The sequence below is a fragment of the Clupea harengus genome, chromosome 10 (assembly GCF_900700415.2).
Source record: "Clupea harengus chromosome 10, Ch_v2.0.2, whole genome shotgun sequence".
NCBI classification, from domain to species: Eukaryota; Metazoa; Chordata; class Actinopteri; order Clupeiformes; family Clupeidae; genus Clupea; species Clupea harengus.
The window spans coordinates 29,824,992-29,842,973 of record NC_045161.1 but is presented as its reverse complement, the minus strand read 5'-3'; the positions used below and the strand labels follow the sequence as shown (position 1 = coordinate 29,842,973).

The window sequence follows — 17,982 nt, the reverse complement described above, 5'->3', positions numbered from 1 at the left end:
TATTTAGTTGAGAGAAGGGGAGAGCATGGAGTGATCAAGGTGCTAATCCCCAGTGTGCTGTTACTCAGTGGGCCTGGGAGGTTATTAATGTGGGTTTACGGCGGCTTACGGAGCCCAGGAACAATGATGTTGACTGGGCTTACAATCAGAGAGAGTCACTCACATCCTCCTCAACACTGTCTCTCTCTCCCTCTCTCACTCACTCCCTCTCTCTCTCTCTCTCTCTCTCTATCTCTCCCTCTCTCTCGACCAGTTCTAACTTTTGCCACATCTCCTCGACATACTCACATAACTGTGAAATATATATATTTTTTTCCCCAATGTGTGAAAGTGATTCTCAGAAACAGCTTCCTGTGCTAAAGTGCCTGTGTCTTATTGACACTGACAGTCATTTCAAGTGTTAAGTGATTTGCTGGAAGGGTCTGATGGGAATATGAGTGCACACATTATACCAGGGGCAATGGGATCACTCTTCCAGCACCACATTCTCGCTTTTCTCTTTTTTTTTTTTGTTGCTTAATTTAGCCCAGGGCGAGTCGTGGCTCCCGCTGAACTGTGTCGCTTTAAATGGAGTTCAATTAAGGTCAAGGCCATTACCGGGAGTTGGCACTCTGACCTGCTCAGTTACTCAGCTGCCGTGCTGTGCTCTGTCATGCCCCTGTGCCCACCCTTTGTCTCCAGAGGGGGCATCGGTGACAGCGGACTGAGGTGACACACAGGCATGTGTGACCCATCAGACCCTTTAGGAGGCAAAGCGCTGGGTCTGTCTGTGCTCCTCCCCCAGACGCCAGCCAGACAGCCAGCCAAGCCAGCATGTGCTTCTTCTGACGGCAGCTTGGTTCAGGCTCGTCCTCTGGGTCGTTAGACACTATTAATGTTAATGAAGATTTATTTACTGTAATAACAAATCAAGAGGAGGGGACGCGTGACCAGAATAAAAGCTCCGGGGCGGCTGACTGAGCTGGGCTGCGCTGCACCGTGCTGTTGGCGGCTGTCACAGACTAGGCCCCCTCCCCGAGTCTGTAGCACGTAACTCAGCCGAACCCGCTCTCCAGGGACTCTACATCTGCATGGGAACCGGATGTTGGCGAAGAAGTTATTGTTTTTTCCTGAGATGTTTTTGGATGAAACTCCTCAGACGAAGTCAGACGCTGCGGCTCTGAAGATGCAGCTGGCACGGCTATGGAGATGCAGCAGGCACAGCTCTGGAGATGCAGCAGGCACAGATCTGGAGATGCAGCAGGCACAGCTCTGAAGATGCAGCAGGCACAGCTCTGAAGATGCAGCTGGCACGGCTCTGAAGATGCAGCAGGCACAGCTCTGGAGATGCAGCAGGCACGGCTCTGAAGATGCAGCAGGCACAGCTCTCTAGCCCATATGCTGCCACTGCTCGCGGGTGCCAAGTCCATTTGGCGAAGGAGCCCACCTTGTCTTTAATTTGTTTGCGTCCATCGGAGAAAAGGCAAATTCTCATATTTTATATTGCCGCCGAAGCCAAATTAGAAGGCGCATTCCAGTGGTGATTGCTTCCGTCTGCCAAGCGAGAGTTGAGCTATGGATGCACCGTCAGATAAGATAGGTGCAGTTGGCATGAGCTAAGGCAGCTGGGTATTGCAGATGCGGGGAGCATTCCTGGCAAACGAAGGCGCTCCCCCCCCCCCCCCCCCCCCACCAGCAGGTCTACTCATCTACCCACAGCCGGCATCCATATCCTGGGCATCCCAGTGCTTATCCTGACCTCCACAGTCCTGGCAGAATACCAGGGATGAACTCTGACCATGGGTCTGGTCTAATAGGTTCCCCTGGGCACCTGACTGGAGCTGGTTGCCCGTGAAGCGGGTTCACTCTCACTGATGCACTTACCTTAGTATTCCTTTGAGAGCAAGGATGCTGGTGCTGTGGTCACAGATTAGCCCTAACGAGAGCCCTTTCACCAGTCGAGAGCGAGAGCATCCACTCCACCACAGGGGCTACACAAACGGCCACGCTTTGCTTCCCTGTCTCTGTTTTCCCTGCTTTCGTTTACTCTCTCCATCTCTCCCTCTGCCTCCTCTTTCAGACACACGCACGCACACACACACACGCACGCACGCACGCACGCAAGCACAAACACACACACACACACATACACACACACACACACACACACACACACATACACACACACACACACAAATACACATGCATTCACAAACATACAGAAAGACACACCATGTGGCACACTGTGTGCTCTCAGTTAGGTCATCATCCTCTTTCCACACCACTTTTCCCTCCCTTTTAGAGATGTGCTGCATGCTGTCTCTCTCTGGCAATCATTCTCTCTCTTTCCATCTTCCTCTCTCTCTCTCTCTCTCTCTCTCTCTCCACACCACTTCCTCTCTCCACTTCTCTCCCTCTCTGAGTTGTGCGGTGGCTGTTTCATGCGTTTCGATCTGGCTCCACCGCCGGGTTTATTCGGCTCACTTTTCTTCCTCTGACAGCTCTGTAAATGTCATGTCCGCTGGTAATTCGATGCAACGAGGCTGCCTCAGTCCCTTTGTTTTCCGTAATCTTCCCAGATTAGATTTCCTTTCAGCGTTGGCTGGATTAGGTACCTTAGCGGAAATTATTTGAACAACAACACTGTTCTCATTTCCTCCATCTATTGTGCAGGAACGAGAGCACCTGTTCTCTTTCCGATGGAAAAAGAAAAAAAAACCCTCTTTTACATCACAGAGAGTGTGTCATCCCCAAAGTGAGGCAGTGAAAAATCTGTGCTGAAAAGCCCATCACCGGTCTGAGCACGACAGGGCAGAGACACGGCACTGTGATGTGGATATATGACCCAATCACTCAGACGGAAGCATTTGCCCTTTTTATTTTTAAACCGCTGCTAATTCAGTCCGCGGGAATATTACTCAAACAACACCGACTCTATATGTTGGCTTCAATGGCAGCCTTTGGAAACACTATAAATACCTGAGCAAGGGAATGCCAGCTAGGGAGGAGAGAGGCTAGGAGACTGGAGGAGAGAGGCTAGGATACTGGAGGAGAGATAGGGAAGCGAGAGGCTAGGAGACTGGAGGAGAGATAGGGAGGAGACTGGAGGAGAGAGGCTAGGATACTGGAGGAGAGATAGGGAGGAGAGAGGCTAGGAGACGGGAGGAGAGATAGGGAGGAGACGGGAGGAGAGAGGCTAGGAGACTGGAGGAGAGAGGCTAGGAGACGAGAGGAGAGAAATGGGCATAGTGCTCATGGCCCAGTTTCAATCCTCCCAGCACCATTCTAGCCAGCCTCCACGCTCCCATAATACTCCATCACGTTCCCATAATACTCCATCACACTCCCATAATACTCCATCACGCTCCCATAATACTCCATCACGTTCCCATAATACTCCATCACGCTCCCATAATACTCCATCACGTTCCCATAATACTCCATCACGCTCCCATAATACTCCATCACACTCCCATAATACTCCATCACGCTCCCATAATACTCCATCACGTTCCCATAATACTCCATCCCGCTGTAGAGATGCTGGTATGAATAGTGCAGTGAGTGGAGGATGTAAGGATGTTTCTCGTTGTGTCCCTGTTCCTGTCTCCTGAAGCCTGCGAGACACTAGTCACTTAATCTACACGTGTTGCCACCGCCTTCGCACGGTGCCACTTGTATGCCCACGGCCATGGGGGGGCTATTGGGGCCTGGCAAGAAGATGCCATCGCAATGGGCCTCTGCCACTGCCTCCCCCTCCCCACGGCTCTGTGACACACCGTCCGGGCAGGACGCCAGCGTGTTGCCCAAAGCAACTTGTAAAGGCTCCAGCGTCTCTATTTCCCCGTGCCTTCGGGGAGATAGCGTTGCCAGTCTGTAGCCGTAGCAGGCCAGCTTGCCCGAAGTACCAATGCCTGTGCCATCAAACTGTCAAGGATGGAGGCGGAAGCTAGCGCTCTGTAACAAGTATGTGTCTATGTTTGTGTTTTTGTAAAAATGTGCTCATATTGTAAGCTGGTGCCTGTATATTTATAGTGCAGCTGTGCGGTGGCTGGCTGAATATGTCTTTCTAATAGGATGAGAACAAGACACATGTTTAACTCTCCCTAAAGCTGTCACAATCATTCCATTTGTCCGGTCGGATGCCTCCATCATAACTGTCTGACAAACACATGATAGATTCATAGCTCCAGTTCACAGTTTGTGAGAATAGAGTGTGCAGGCGTGTCAGCTGCTGTGTGTGCAGCGCAACTTCAGCTCAGCTAGGCTGAAAAGAGCACATTTCGTTGGTGGCAGTGAACAACAGCAGGGGAAAAAACATCTTACCTTATCTTATTTTTCTCAGCGGAGACCAGAAAGGCCCTGGAACACCCTGAAAATGTTACAAAGAGCACAAAGTGCTTTCCCGCAAGCTGTCACACCTCTCTTGTCTTCCCAGTGCAAGTACGAAACATCGCACTGCTCTTTGCGGTGTACATTTTCCCATTCTTACTTTGGGAGGAAGTGGAGGTGATGTGTTAGTCCCCTCTATGGCGGATAGGAGGTGAAGTCCCCTCACCCCCCCTCACCTCCCCTCAGCTCTTCCCCCTCAACATGGGCACAGTAGAATTCGATTTGATAAACAGTATGTGGATTTTACCCTCCATAAAATGGTCTATTACTTTCATGTATTTTTATAGTGTCTGCGGCTATTATATCCTTTTTATGTTGATGGTTCACACTGAGACTCGACCCGGGAACCAGACCCCTGCCTGTGGGGCGGTGGATGAAGCCCAAGTGTTGTGGCTGGCTGGGAGAGACGGCTGCTGCTTCGCTGGCTGACCCACATCTCGCTCACACACACGGCCCTGTGGGGCCGCGGCCACAATGCAGATGTGTTGCATGATCTACCCATAATCCCCTCAGGCATGTGCACCTTGGCGTGGGGGACACTAGAGCCTCGGCGCTGGTTGAGTGTCCTGAGCCTGAGGGGCCTAATGGGTGGTGAAATCTCCTCTATTGAGCGGCTGTGTTTACAGGCGGATGGTCAGCCAGTGCCCTCTCTTCATCAAGGGCTGTAATCTTTCTTTCTGTGCGTTTGTGTGAGAGAGAGAGAAAAAAGAGAGGGATAGAGAGAGAGAGAGAGAGAGAGAGAGAGAGCGAGAGAGAGGAAGAAAGCCAGACACCAGGAGACGATGATGTTCACATGGTTCCTGAGCAGCATTCAGCCTCTCCCCTGGATGACTCCCAGTTATCCCTCCCCCCCCCCCTTCCCCAGCCCATCCTGCAGCTGTCTGCATGTTAAACAGAGCTCCATACGGCCCAATTTGCGCTGCCCAATTTACTGGTGTCGCTTCAGATTTGCTGGAGGAAAATGGGCTCTCTAAAGAGAGCAAGCCTCTCTCCCAGAGATCAGGTGCTGGGCGAGGCTGACAGATAAACCCTAACCCCCCTCCACTCGGGGCACCGGAGGGGGGTGCAGATTAGCCCTGTGTCTGGGCCGGGGCACGGCAGACCCCCATAGGGCTGGCGCTAGACCGCATTGACAGTGGGGTGACAGGGCTTAATTAGCCTGCTAGCTAGCGTGGCACTGGAAGACATTTCTGCGGATTGCTGTCATTTGAATAGATTAGAGGCGCTTGTGGTACGGCTAAGCTTTTTCCTCATAATGTTCGCCTCAGTGGATTAGGAGGATAGCCTAAGCGTTATGGAACGAGAAAGAGGGAAATGAAACAGGCGCAGACACGTCAAGCTGCAGGAGTTCAAACTGAGCATTACGGAGGACTAGGTGGTGGCGGGGGGTCGGACTGTCTGACAGTGACAGAGTCGAGAGTTTGTGTGTGTGTGTGTATGTCAAGGAGAAAGAGAGGGGAAAGAGTGTGTATGTGTGTGAGTGTCTGTGTGTGTGTCTGTGTCTCTGTGTGTGTGTGTGTGTGTGTGTGTGTGTGTGTGTGTGTGTGTGTGTGTGTGTGTGTGTGTGTGTGTGTGTGTGTGAGTGTCTGTGTGCTGTGTAAAAAAAAGAGTGAGAGAAACTAGGAGGTGTTACACACTCTGGAGGTGCTACAAATCTCCCAGGCTTTAGATGTCCTCTCTCTGGTCTCCTCCGCAGACACGGAGGGCTGTGAACACAACTGGAGGAAGTTCCACGGCCACTGCTACAGGTACTTCACCCACCGGCACACCTGGGAGGACGCGGAGAAGGACTGCCGCCAACACAACGGACACCTGGCCAGCATCCAGTCCATGGAGGAGCAGAACTTTGTCAATGGTGGGCAGACACCTCCTGTTATACACTTATGTCTATAGTGTATGTATGTATATATATATGATACACTTACGTAAATATAGTGTATAAGATACACTAAATATAGTAGTTACTCTTAAAGTACATTTGCACTGAAGCAGTGGGAGAAACAGCCAACGGGCTATCTTGGTATTGTTCGCTAGTGTAAATATCCAATGCATTTCCACGGTGCATTTTCCAAGTATCAACAAAAGCTCAGTAGCACATTCACGTACGAAGGCCTTTTTTTTTCTCTGAACGCAGCGCTTCACGGCCATGGATGCAGCTTCACTGAGAGTGTGACCCCTGGGCTCTCTGCCCTACTGGATAGCTGATTAGCTGTGGTTTACTGAAGCATTGTTAAGTGCTCTGCTCGGTCACACAGGGGCCTAACTTTCTCCCCTCGCCTGGCATTGATAACAGCATTAGTGCTGCTTAAGTCACTCAGGGTTGCGGCTTAATCCGTCTCTATTGAAGGATCGCCCCTGTGGCAGGGACTATCCATTTCAGAGTCTCACTCACATATAGTGGCGGCACAATTCATACCCCTAAAAAAGTGGGTTTAATTGCCTTGAAAATGGACGTCCCCACCCCTGCAATAAGGGGGGACCATAGCCATTAGGAAGATTAATGGAGCCCATAATGATGTTAATCAGTAACACGATGATTGAAATTCCATTACACTGCACCCAAAAAATCTCATGAATGCATTACGGGGATGATGATGTGGCAGCTTGCTGCCGAGAGATGAAAGCCTGTGTGACAACATCAGTGCTGGCACTCCTGCCCGACCGGACCGGGCCGAGCCCTTGTGATGGGACACACAGGAGTGCTGACACGGGCAGTTTTATGTGGCTGGCTAAGGGAGCCACTGGTTCTGCTGTACGCCGCGCTACTGTGGTGCTGCTCTGGCCTGACTGCACGTGTGTCATGTTTATAGCTTGTTTGTTTGTTTGTTTGTTGACTTGATTGCTTTCATAATCAGGGATGAGTCATGACAACACCTGGATTGGATTGAATGACCGTACTGTGGAAGAGGATTTCCAATGGACTGATAACATGGACCTGGTGAGTACACAGATGATGCCATCTGCCAGATTGTCAGGCAGTCTATTTAAAACAAAGATTCAATATTACAGTCTGGAGCTGAATTGAATAGAAAAGCCTTAATTGTCATTGTATTGTCACAACTAAATGTGGAGCGCTGCTCCTGTTGGTGCGACGAGGACAACATATAACACAACAACAACATATAACATAACAACAACAACATATAACACAACAATAGTACAAATAGCTGAACAAAATATATGTTAAGGGTTCAACAAAGTGCGGGGGCAAAGATTGCACATACTTCCCTGAGGTGCTTTACAATAAATACAGTAACATTTGTTATACAAATTAGCAGTAAGCTCACAGGACCAGATGGATTTGACAATATTCAGTATATATCTAAGGGCAGCTGTGGTGAAATGTGACTAAAATGTGAAGGGAACTATTAGAAGATAGATGCCCATGGTGGTTGAGGTCACAGTGCTGGTGTTGACTTAAACAAGAAAGTGCATCGATGAATGGTGCTGTCATCGAGTCCTGACTATGTCAAATGTCATCCGAGTCTGCAGCTAAAATTTCAACAAATTGTCCTTAGTCATGTACTCATCACAAACGTGGTATATCATGTCTGTGATCCGAGACCAAAAGAGCAATAACCTGTACCTGAGAAACCCAAAAAAAGTGTTAAGAAGCTTCTTGAATTATGTTTTTTTCATTATGTTAATTTGCTTACTGTATGTAGATGTACACAAGATGATCAGTGTATGTATTTTGTCAGCATGTACAATTCTCTATTACCTACATCATCATAAACCGACATTCGGAAAAGGATAAGTCTAACGTAAACACAGGATACTTTTTTTGTGCTGACAGGGAGTGTGTGTCAGGGAGTTTGTGTCAGGGAGTGTGTCTGGTGAAAGATTTTGGTCGTCAGTAAGATTCTTCTGCCTTCCCTGCTGTGTACAGCAATATGAAAACTGGCGTGAGAACCAACCGGATAATTTCTTTGCGGGCGGTGAAGACTGTGTGGTGATGATAGCCCATGAGAACGGCAAGTGGAACGATGTGCCCTGCAACTACAACCTGCCCTACATCTGCAAGAAAGGCACAGGTGAGCACGCTCGCACTCACACTGCTGTGGCTGCTTCTGCTGGTGCACAGGAGCTAGCTGTTGACTCAGTGTTATGGATGATATCAGTGCATCCAGCTGTGGCACATAACATTACTCACAGCTAATAAACACCCACAATGCACACACACACACACACACACACACATACACACACACACACACACACACACACACTAACACACACACACAAACACACACACACACACACACACACTCACAGGAAAATCCACATATTCAGACACGATGTCAGATAAATACCCAAATACTTGCATACTGTCTGTTTCTCCCTCTGTTTTTCCGATTCTCTTTATCATTTTCTATGTTTCACTCCCAAACACATGCATCCACTCACACATAGATTATTACCCATACACACCCAGCAAGACAGGATGGAGTACAAACCTCCTGGCGGGCCATGGGGGGGGGTTAGGGTTTTGGGAGCTCAGGATGATCTGCAGGGGTGCTGCAGCAGGCATGAGGTTAGATTGCTGAATGAAGCCCCGCTGTTTTATGCCTCTCTTCATCATGGGGGCCCTTGAAGTTCGCTCGTCACCAAGATGGCTCTTCTGGTGTTCCTACAGATCCCAGTGGCCACGAGCTCCAAGGTGAGCTCCTCCAAGAGCTCATTAAACTGGCCTTGTCTTACCATTTGCATATGGAGCAGACAGGCCGTGCGTGTGAAAATAGCGGCGTCTACAGCGCTGTAGGCGGGTCGCCTAGAACCGGCCCGTCACCGCTGACACCAGGGTGCCTCCCTCGCGACAAGCCCCACAAGAACCCACAAGAACCCGCCGTCTCCACAGACCATACGACCCCTTGTGGGTCATTTCTATATCCGATTTCAAAAAGTATTTTTACGCCTCATTAAAATAAAATGACCTTTTATTTCACAGTTTAACAGCCAACTTAATTTTAGGATTTAATTGTGAGCTGGCATTTGGCCCTCTGATAGTTGTCTGTGCAGGGGCAGGCTCCTTGTACTCCCCTGCCTGTGTGTGTGTGTGTGTGTGTGTGTGTGTGTGTGTGTGTGTGTGTGTGTGTGTGTGTGTGTGTGTGTGTGTGTGTGTGTGTGTGTGTGTGTGTGTGTGTGTGTGTGTGTGTGTGTGTGTGTGGCCAGGTCACCTGCAGTAACTGGGGGCCGATTAAGGAGCTCGGGATTAGCATTGTGCTCACGGGTGACTGAGTGGGTGAGCGAGGGTGGGAACGGCCTGTGGTTGTTATTCAGGACTGTGCTGCACCTCAATCACACAGGATACGGGCCAATCAGGAAATCATGTGTTCCTCTTGATGGAGCAGTTAGTGTCAGATCGCTTGATTCTTCTTTGTGTGTGTGTGTGTGTGTGTGTGTGTGTGTGTGTGTGTGTGTGTGTGTGTGTGTGTGTGTGTGTGTGTGTGTGTGTGTGTGTGGAATGTTTGGTATTGAGGTATTGTGTGTGTGGGTGTGTGTGATAGACTGTGGTTGTGTGTGTTTGTGGGTGAATGTGTCTGCGAGACAAAGAGAAACTGTGTGTGATAGAGGACGAGAGACAGAGAGCAGAGTCTGACAGTGATGAGTACCACATCTGCATGTTGGTCAAAGATCCCCTACCCCTCCCCAGCAGTGTTTCCCTGGTGCCCGAGCTCCAGCCCTAATGCCCAGCCGATCAGCTGTCTGCCTGCCCTCTGGAGGCCTCCTGCTGCTAACCTTCAGCCCCACCTGCCTCCACCTCCCCTTCAGCAGCCGGTTCCCCTCACCCAACATCTCTTCAATGATAACCTCGTCCTCCTCCTCCTCCTCCTCCTCCTCCTCCTCCTCCTCCCCATCTCCTCTGAGTCTTTCAGCCCCTCTGACACCCAAACCACAGCGCTCTTAAAACCAAAAAGCAGCCTGCAGAGTGGCGCTTGCATCCCAGCTTGTGCCGTTAGTCTGCATTCTGTTCTGCCGTTGTTTGACATGCCCTACCTGCCGCACCTCATCACAGATGCAGCCGGGGCTGCGGAGCAAGACACTGCGGATGGGGGGCCCGAGGGGGTGGGGGGGGCGGGGGGCCATGCAAAGTGCTGAGTGGGTTCAGGAGCCCTTTCAGCGCGCCGGTGCCTCTACATCACCCTGACTGCTGCCTGGCAGGCATTTACAGTACATGTAAAAATATCAAGCCCTGCGCTGAGCTGAGCTGAGCTGCCCCTGCCAAGACCTGGGAATATTGATCTGTTGAAATGCTGTTGCTATTTTCCCTGTGCAAAAAGCCTTGTGTGGAAATTCAAAGCATGGCATTTTTTTCTTTTCCTTTTTCATTGAGGTTGCAAAAAAAGAACCCAGTTTGCATCAAACAGTGAAGATTTAAACACCAATCACTGCATCAAACAGTGCAGATTTAAACACCAATCACTGCATCAAACAGTACAGATTTAAACATCAATCGGACGAACGGGAGGAAAAAAGGTGCCCGAGACATTGATGGATTATCTACCGGATAATTTTTTTGGGGGGTGGAGCGGGGGATGGGGGTATCTATTGTTATCTGCTATCTTCGGCAACGCATGCCTCTTCCTCTGATATCGATCCAGCTCGTGGTATTTTGTTTGGGTGGCGGGGTCTCCCAGGGTGACATGTGGCCGCCTCGCTCTGTGCAGAAGGTCAAAGCTTTTCAATGCGCATGCAGACAAAGAGGCTCCGTCAGTCGCCAAGGGTGCTCAAGGGTGGCCGACAAAGGGGGACTCACACATCACCTTGGGGGGGTCACGACTGGCTTTAGACCACCCCCCTTCACCCACCCCCTACAGATCAATGCCTAGGCCACTCACACACCCCCCCCCCCCCTCTAAATTCTCTGATTAGTGTGCAAGACAGATAAGCCTGGGTGTTCCTTCCTGAATTAATTTGATTGCAAATGTGCCGTGAAATCCTTGTGCAGGGTTAATGGCATTGGGTCTCCCTGGCCGGGTTGATGAAGCAGGAGGGTGAAGTGGAGGAGCGAAAAGGCTGAAGGCTTGGCGGTTGCCTGAGAGCTCCGTGTGTGTGTGTGTGTCTGCATGTGTGTTTTAGCGAGTAAGCTGCCCGGTCAACTGTAATTGCCGGTCTTCTTGGAGGTGCTGATTGTCCCCCCGTGGAGACTGCACTCAGCCCCATGACACACACGCACAGGGACACACACACACACGCACAGGGACACTGTGCTTCTTTGAGGACAAAACCTCACAGCCCCAGTGAACACGCTCCTCTACAGTCTCATGTTTCAGACTCAACAGCACCACCTAAAGAGAGAGAGTGGAACTGCACTGAACTGCATCACCTTGGCTTGACAGCAAAGCCTGTGGCTTTTGTTTGACAGACTGTCGCTCTGGCACGGCACCGCCACCTCGGCGAGGTCACAGAGGTATTGCCTTTTAGTTGTGAGGCTGTGGGGTTTTCCACCGCGTAAGCACTGAAGTCTGCTGCGCTCGTCTGCAAGAATCACATCACAGGAGCCTCTAAATGAATGGACAGTCCACCACGTCACACCCACACACACCCCGTAGCACATAGGCGACACCCAGCTCTCCCTTCACTTCGCCCTCAGATGCTTTGTTCCTGCACACAACTGTTTGAGATTTCTGTCCTCAGGGTTGATGTTATTTATTAGCACTGATGCCATACTCTATGTGCTGACTGTGGAAATGAATTGTGTTGATGTAGTTTACCAACCCATAACGAAAGGGTACTTCTTCTCTGTTAAAGTCTGAACTATGAGAAATTCTGCCGCTCATGTTTTTGTTTCTGTTATTTTTGATTGGCTGCAGTTCTGTGTGGTGCTCCTCCCATGGTGGAAAATGGCTTCCTCATTGGTCGGAAACGCTCCAGCTTTGACATCCACTCCGTGGTGCGTTACCAGTGCGCCGACGGCTTCCTTCAGCGCCATGTGCCCACCATCAAGTGCCGAGCCAATGGGAAGTGGGACCGGCCCAAGATCCTCTGCACAAAGTGTGAGTGACAGCTGCTGGAACTGACTTACCCAATCATGAGAGGTCTTCTCTGTCCCGCCATCTCACTAAAGTACACCCTCAGCCACCATCACGTCATATTCATACATAACCAATGCTGCTGAAGAACAGTGCCTTTGTTGTAGAGCGCTATGCTATATTTGTAGTATCCCATTGAACTGCTTTTTTAAAGGTTCCCAAAATAGCATAGGGCTTGACTTCCAACAGACGCTTCCATGATGAAAGCTGCTTGTCTCCCCTCTCTGACGCGGTTTCTCTGTCTGTCTCTATTTGTAGCTCGACGGTCCCACCGCTACCGGCGCCACCATCACCACAAGTCCCACCACGAGCGCAGAAAGCACCGGAAGCATGGCGGAGGAGGACACAAGGGTAGAGAGCTCAACCATGGCCACGGTCACGGTCACGCTCGCTCCTAAACCAAACGCTACCCCTCTCCCCCCGAAATGCCTGAAAGAGCCCCCTTCTCCTGCACCCTTACCCGCACCGTTTACCCCCACCCAGATGCCCTCGGACAGGCTGTGTCTGAGTGACCCTGAGGGGGACAGCCTGGACCTCACAAGAACTAGAACTATCTGTTGGAACTTTTTCAGTTTACCTCATTCCCTTTGCCTTCCCCATTACTTTGTTTTGTTCTTTTAATGGGACTGAATTTTTGGGTTGGTTGGTTGGTTAGATGGATGGTTTAACACAATGGCTTGTTTTGATTATTAATTTATTAATTAATGTATTTATTTATACATGAACAGATATTGAGGAGATGGTATAAACTGTAAATAACAACCTTTGTTTGCAGAAAACGGTCAATAGTCATCTCATCTTCATCAGCTTGAACATGTTATCTATGGTATCCTCTGGTCAAGTGTATTTTTCCGAATGCTTTCACAATATTGACGATGCAAAACATTTCCTTACCCTACGCAGGCACTCAAGTTGATGTATCTGTTTTCCTTAAGAGGCTGATGGTTGCATTGATTTCACAGTGCTTCAGCATCGCTCAAAGGCACCCACCAGCGCAACGGAGAGTCTTAAAACTGCTTGACTCTGAGATGAACCTTAAGTCATTCAGTCGAGCAAAATGCTTTTTTAAGCGCTTGTTTGCATAAAGACCCCGAAAACCCGTAGATGAGTTACCAGACATGTGAAAGCCCGACAGGACCACCACCCCCTCTAGTGGTAGACGTCTGAGGGCCTTGTTCGCCATGGCAGCCCTGCACCCCCTGTCAAGGCAAGTTTGGGTGTCTTGCCATTCCGGGTGATTTGACTGTGTAATTTATAGACTGGAGTTTCTTTCACCCTGTCTGTGGGATTCACACGAGCAGCCCTGGCGAGGACAAATTGTGCTGTCAGACCTTGTCACCGCGCGAGAAGAGGGCTGCAAATCTTCGCCTATAATTGCACTCGGCTCCACATCCACTACATCAAATAGCCCAGTGACCAGCTGTTTCAGGCAGCCGTCGGCTAGCGCCCCCGTGCTCATAATTAGCTTCCCCCACCCACCCACCCCCCTCAAAAAAAGACTAGCGCAGATAGCACATGAAAGAAGTCAAGGAGGCGTGGATCCCCGCTGCGTGCCATTGTGGGGGACCTTTATTCAGCCGCCGCTCCGGCACACAAAGGCCGACGTTAAAGCGCCTCGAGGGTAAATATGGCTAGCCGGTGAGATGGGATTAAACTGTCACAGCTCAGAAGGTCGGAGGGGTGAAGGAGCCCAAAAGGAGACTAGGAGCACCCAACATTTTTATTTTCTTCCTTCTGAACGGAGACTATGGCCTGTGCTGAGCCCATGCTTCAGAGCCCGTTTTTGAACTCCAGGTTCGTGTCCTGTTTAACAAAGAGGGTCTGCGACAGCTTACGTGAATGGGGACTGCACCACCTTTCACACTCTGGGGAGAGAGAGAGAGAAAAAAATTAAGGCCATGTTTTTTTCCTTCCCTCTCTCTCTCACTCGCCCTCCCTCTTTCCTTCTCATCTTTCTCTGAAGCCACATGTGTGCTTATCACTGTCTTTTCACCCCTTTAAGATAACACCCCCCCCCACCTACGTCTTTTCTAGGTCCTGTCAGGCCTCCTGTGTCCCTTTGTCTCAGCCTTTATCCACCTTGTCAATGACAGAGACATGACCAGAAAGAAGAAAAGGCTCCACAATCTGGACAATTAATCTCTCATAATGCATGCTTAATTAATAGAGTGATTAGTGTCACAGCCCTTATCCTTATCCCTCCTTGACATGATAGGGATTTGGACTGGCGTGTGGGGACTAAGAATGCCGTATCTGAAGGTGCCTCATGCGTCAGGCTGTGATTGCCTATTTTTTTTTTATCTAGAGACTGCAGTGAGGGCATGAGCTATAATTTGAATGTTTTTTTTAACCCTACAACTGACATCTACCTTTGAGATGACAAAGCCTGGGTAGACAGCATGGAATCAGCGATCATTTGTAATCCATCATGATTATCTAATTGGCATAATAAAGGTGATCATCTAAGCCGTCACTGATGTGGCTGTCCAGGATTTACCCTGACGGCACCGTCCGAACAGTCACCTGCCATGAGGTCGCCCGATAGCCAGATCAACATTCCAGTCTGTAGCCGACCACAACCCTCTCTGGTCCTCCACTCTACGGCTAGCAGAAGGCAACCAGTGTGGCGGTCTAATTGTGTTGGCCTTAATTATGGGATGGGGTTGCCAAACTGAAGTTGTTCACAGCTGTTTGTTGGCACTCTGTCTGGAAGAGCGCTTGGAGGCAACTGGGGTTTTCCTGCGGCAAAGTTTTCTCTCTAATTGCTGTGGAGCCACAGACCACACAGGGTCCCTGGTTTATAAAACCGTCTTCTCATCTGAGTGTGTAGTGTCTTGTTTTTTCAGTTTGTAGTCTTATCTCTAACGTGGCTGTTACAGCTAAGTACATACTATTGTACAATTAGTGGATCAACTGGCATATCATTTTCTTCACGATGGTCTCTCTCTGCAGAGCTCTGTAGCAGCAGCTCCTGAAAAGAAGAGGGATGCGACTCCACTCTGAAGCACAGTCCTATTGAGGATTTAACCTTGCCCTTTTGTATTTACGGTGCTGTAGAAGTTTGAAAAGGAGGACAGGAGCGAGGCAGGAGCGGACCAGGAGCGGTGGGACTGAGGTGCCCTCTATTTAATCTAGGCCCCGCGTTAGTGCCGCACATCCATCAATGCCCGCCGCCGCCTCCGCCGCCGTTTGGTATGAGCGCTGAGCGCCTGTATTATCCTATCTGTGTTTGGGATCCACCGCTGGGCAGGAGGGCTCTCGGGCTGGGTAGTGTCAACGTGAGCAGATTTGCATAGCAGAATGCCCGTCCCTCCCCTGGCAGCGATTGTTCCAGTGGCAGCTGCTAAGAATACTTCCGCGCCGGCATTACTGCCACCTCATCAGCCAGCCAGTCTCCGCGTCTTTTTCCTTCTCCTTCGCCTTTGCTCACCCCCTTCTTAATGCAAGTCTCCACTAGCCTGGCAACAGGCCAGATTATCCCTGACAGTAAAATCCCACTCCCTTGTCATCTCATTTCAAGCAGCCCTCTATCCCCCCCGGCGGCTAGTCACATGACAGCTCGGCGGGGAAGGCGACTTCAAAGGCTAGGGTCTCTCCGTGTTGTATGTGTCACAGAAGCAGGTCTGCTCGGGCCATCCGCAGACGACACAGCAGCCCGACAACGACATGGCGCAACAGCGAGCTCCCTGCCAGTGTATCGCCACTGAACCCGCCACTTCTCAGAGAACCTGTCTCAGACGTCAGCACGGATACACACGGACCCACCGAGGCTAGTGGGCTTGGTGCACTCACACTAATTACCGTGAAGAGTGAATTACCGTTTTTTTTGGTCCTTTTAAAAAGTAATAAATGCACAGAACTCAAAAGTGTTCTTGGTTGTGCAGAGACCAGTGTATATATTTGACCTCTGAAGACGGTTTGTAAATGCTGTGAAGCACAGCTTTGACGCAGGGAGTCCTCTGAGCTCCTCCTGTCATGTAAGACAGCTTGTTTTCGTGTGCTGAGTGTCACTCGCTTTATATTCATGTTTTCAAGGCTCTCAGCTCCTGTTTTATTTCATTTAGACTGAGGTTTTGAGCTAAAAAAAAAAAAACACCCTCATGGTTACATCCTTGTTTTTGGATATTGCTATACATTATTTACCCTTATCCATCTTCCATTTTAAAGTGGAATTCATGTTTAGATATTCAATGTAGGCTTGTTTCTTTTCCTTTAGAAGTCTATTTGTGTGCGATTCATGAGATTTTGTCTTCAATACTTTGGTTTGGTTAAATAAACCATCATCTGTTTCGGTGTTCGGCAGAGGTGGACGAGACCTCCAGATCGGTAGCAGAGTCTGTGTAGGACTTCCTCCTCTGTGATGTAAATACTCCGTGGGGATTTACCTTTTTTCATTTTCTTAAATCTAGATGTGTTTGTTGCTTAGAGTCATACACCCAGTCTCCACGTCACAGCTGGGTCCCCTGGAGCAGCCAGTCCATCTCATGTTGCAGTCTGGGAGAGGCACTCCAAGGCCTCTTCAAATGGTGTTCTGGTTTTCACCAATCACAGGCTCTGTTTCTGTACTATGTTCTGCAATAGACTTTATGACTTTGGTCTGTATATACTAATCTATATTTAGTGATGTTATGGATTTTTGTCCTGTCTTTGTGTTCTATTCTTGAAACAACTTATCATTAAAAAGTTTGATTGGATCTGCGATACAACTGTATGTCCATGACTTTTTTGCCCTCAAAACTAAAAGGGAATGCTTCGGTTTTGGGCACGGATGGCCACTGCTTTCTATTCTTTTCAGTCTGACACATCTTTCACTGACTATCCGCTCTCACCACTGTTTGGGATTGTGTCTTTAAAACAGTCCTTAACAAAGGGTTCCAAACCTCACATTTTCAAACAACTATAGCAGTTTCTATTTTCACAGAGTTGTGCTCATTAGGTTTTGTTGCGAAAGATAAGTTATTCAAGTGGGTAAATTTGAATTTAGTAACCTTGTTTGACTTGTGAAGGGTAGGAACAGGAGGTGGCGGCCACAATCATCTACATAATCACTTGGAAACAACAATGTCATAGACACACGGACACACGGACAGATAAACATGACAACAATACAAGAGCCAGAACTGTTTCAGGGCAACTGATAATTATGCCTACACACATGCACGCACACGCACACACACACACACACACACACACACAATCACACACACACAATCCATACAGATCCAGAAAGCCATGGCATATTTGCAATTCTTATAAGCCTCTTTTTAGCTCTCTCTTCTATATTATCTTAAATTTCCACTTGAAAATCAGCATTCTGCATAATCTGCATCCAAATCTCAGTTGTACCTGAACTATCTTCTCTGCACTGATGACATCCCACATGGTGCTCCAATCTGTGCATTATTCATGTGTGTTTGCTTCAGCTGCTCCTCACACAGAGAGCATCAATATTCTTTATTATTACTCCCTGCTGTTTCGTATGCTATTGATTTCAGCATAGGCAATTGCAGTCATACATTTTCATTACTGTGAGGAGGATGTGTTGTGGGTTTTTTTAACCACTATATATTTGTATTAT

The 17,982-nt window shown here is 49.1% G+C and overlaps 1 protein-coding gene across 1 annotated transcript in view; it reads left to right on the top strand.

Moving 5' to 3' along the window:
- The window catches only part of ncanb (neurocan b), a 66,940-nt gene extending 49,830 nt beyond the window's left edge, over positions 1 to 17,110 (top strand). Inside the window, exons 10-14 of the mRNA XM_012815585.3 lie at positions 6,068 to 6,226; positions 7,227 to 7,309; positions 8,261 to 8,405; positions 12,186 to 12,368; positions 12,663 to 17,110. Of these exons, the coding sequence (XP_012671039.3) occupies positions 6,068 to 6,226; positions 7,227 to 7,309; positions 8,261 to 8,405; positions 12,186 to 12,368; positions 12,663 to 12,802 (710 nt within the window). The 3' untranslated portion in view covers positions 12,803 to 17,110. The remainder of the gene's footprint in view (positions 1 to 6,067; positions 6,227 to 7,226; positions 7,310 to 8,260; positions 8,406 to 12,185; positions 12,369 to 12,662) is intronic.
- The last annotated feature ends 872 nt before the right edge of the window (positions 17,111 to 17,982 follow it).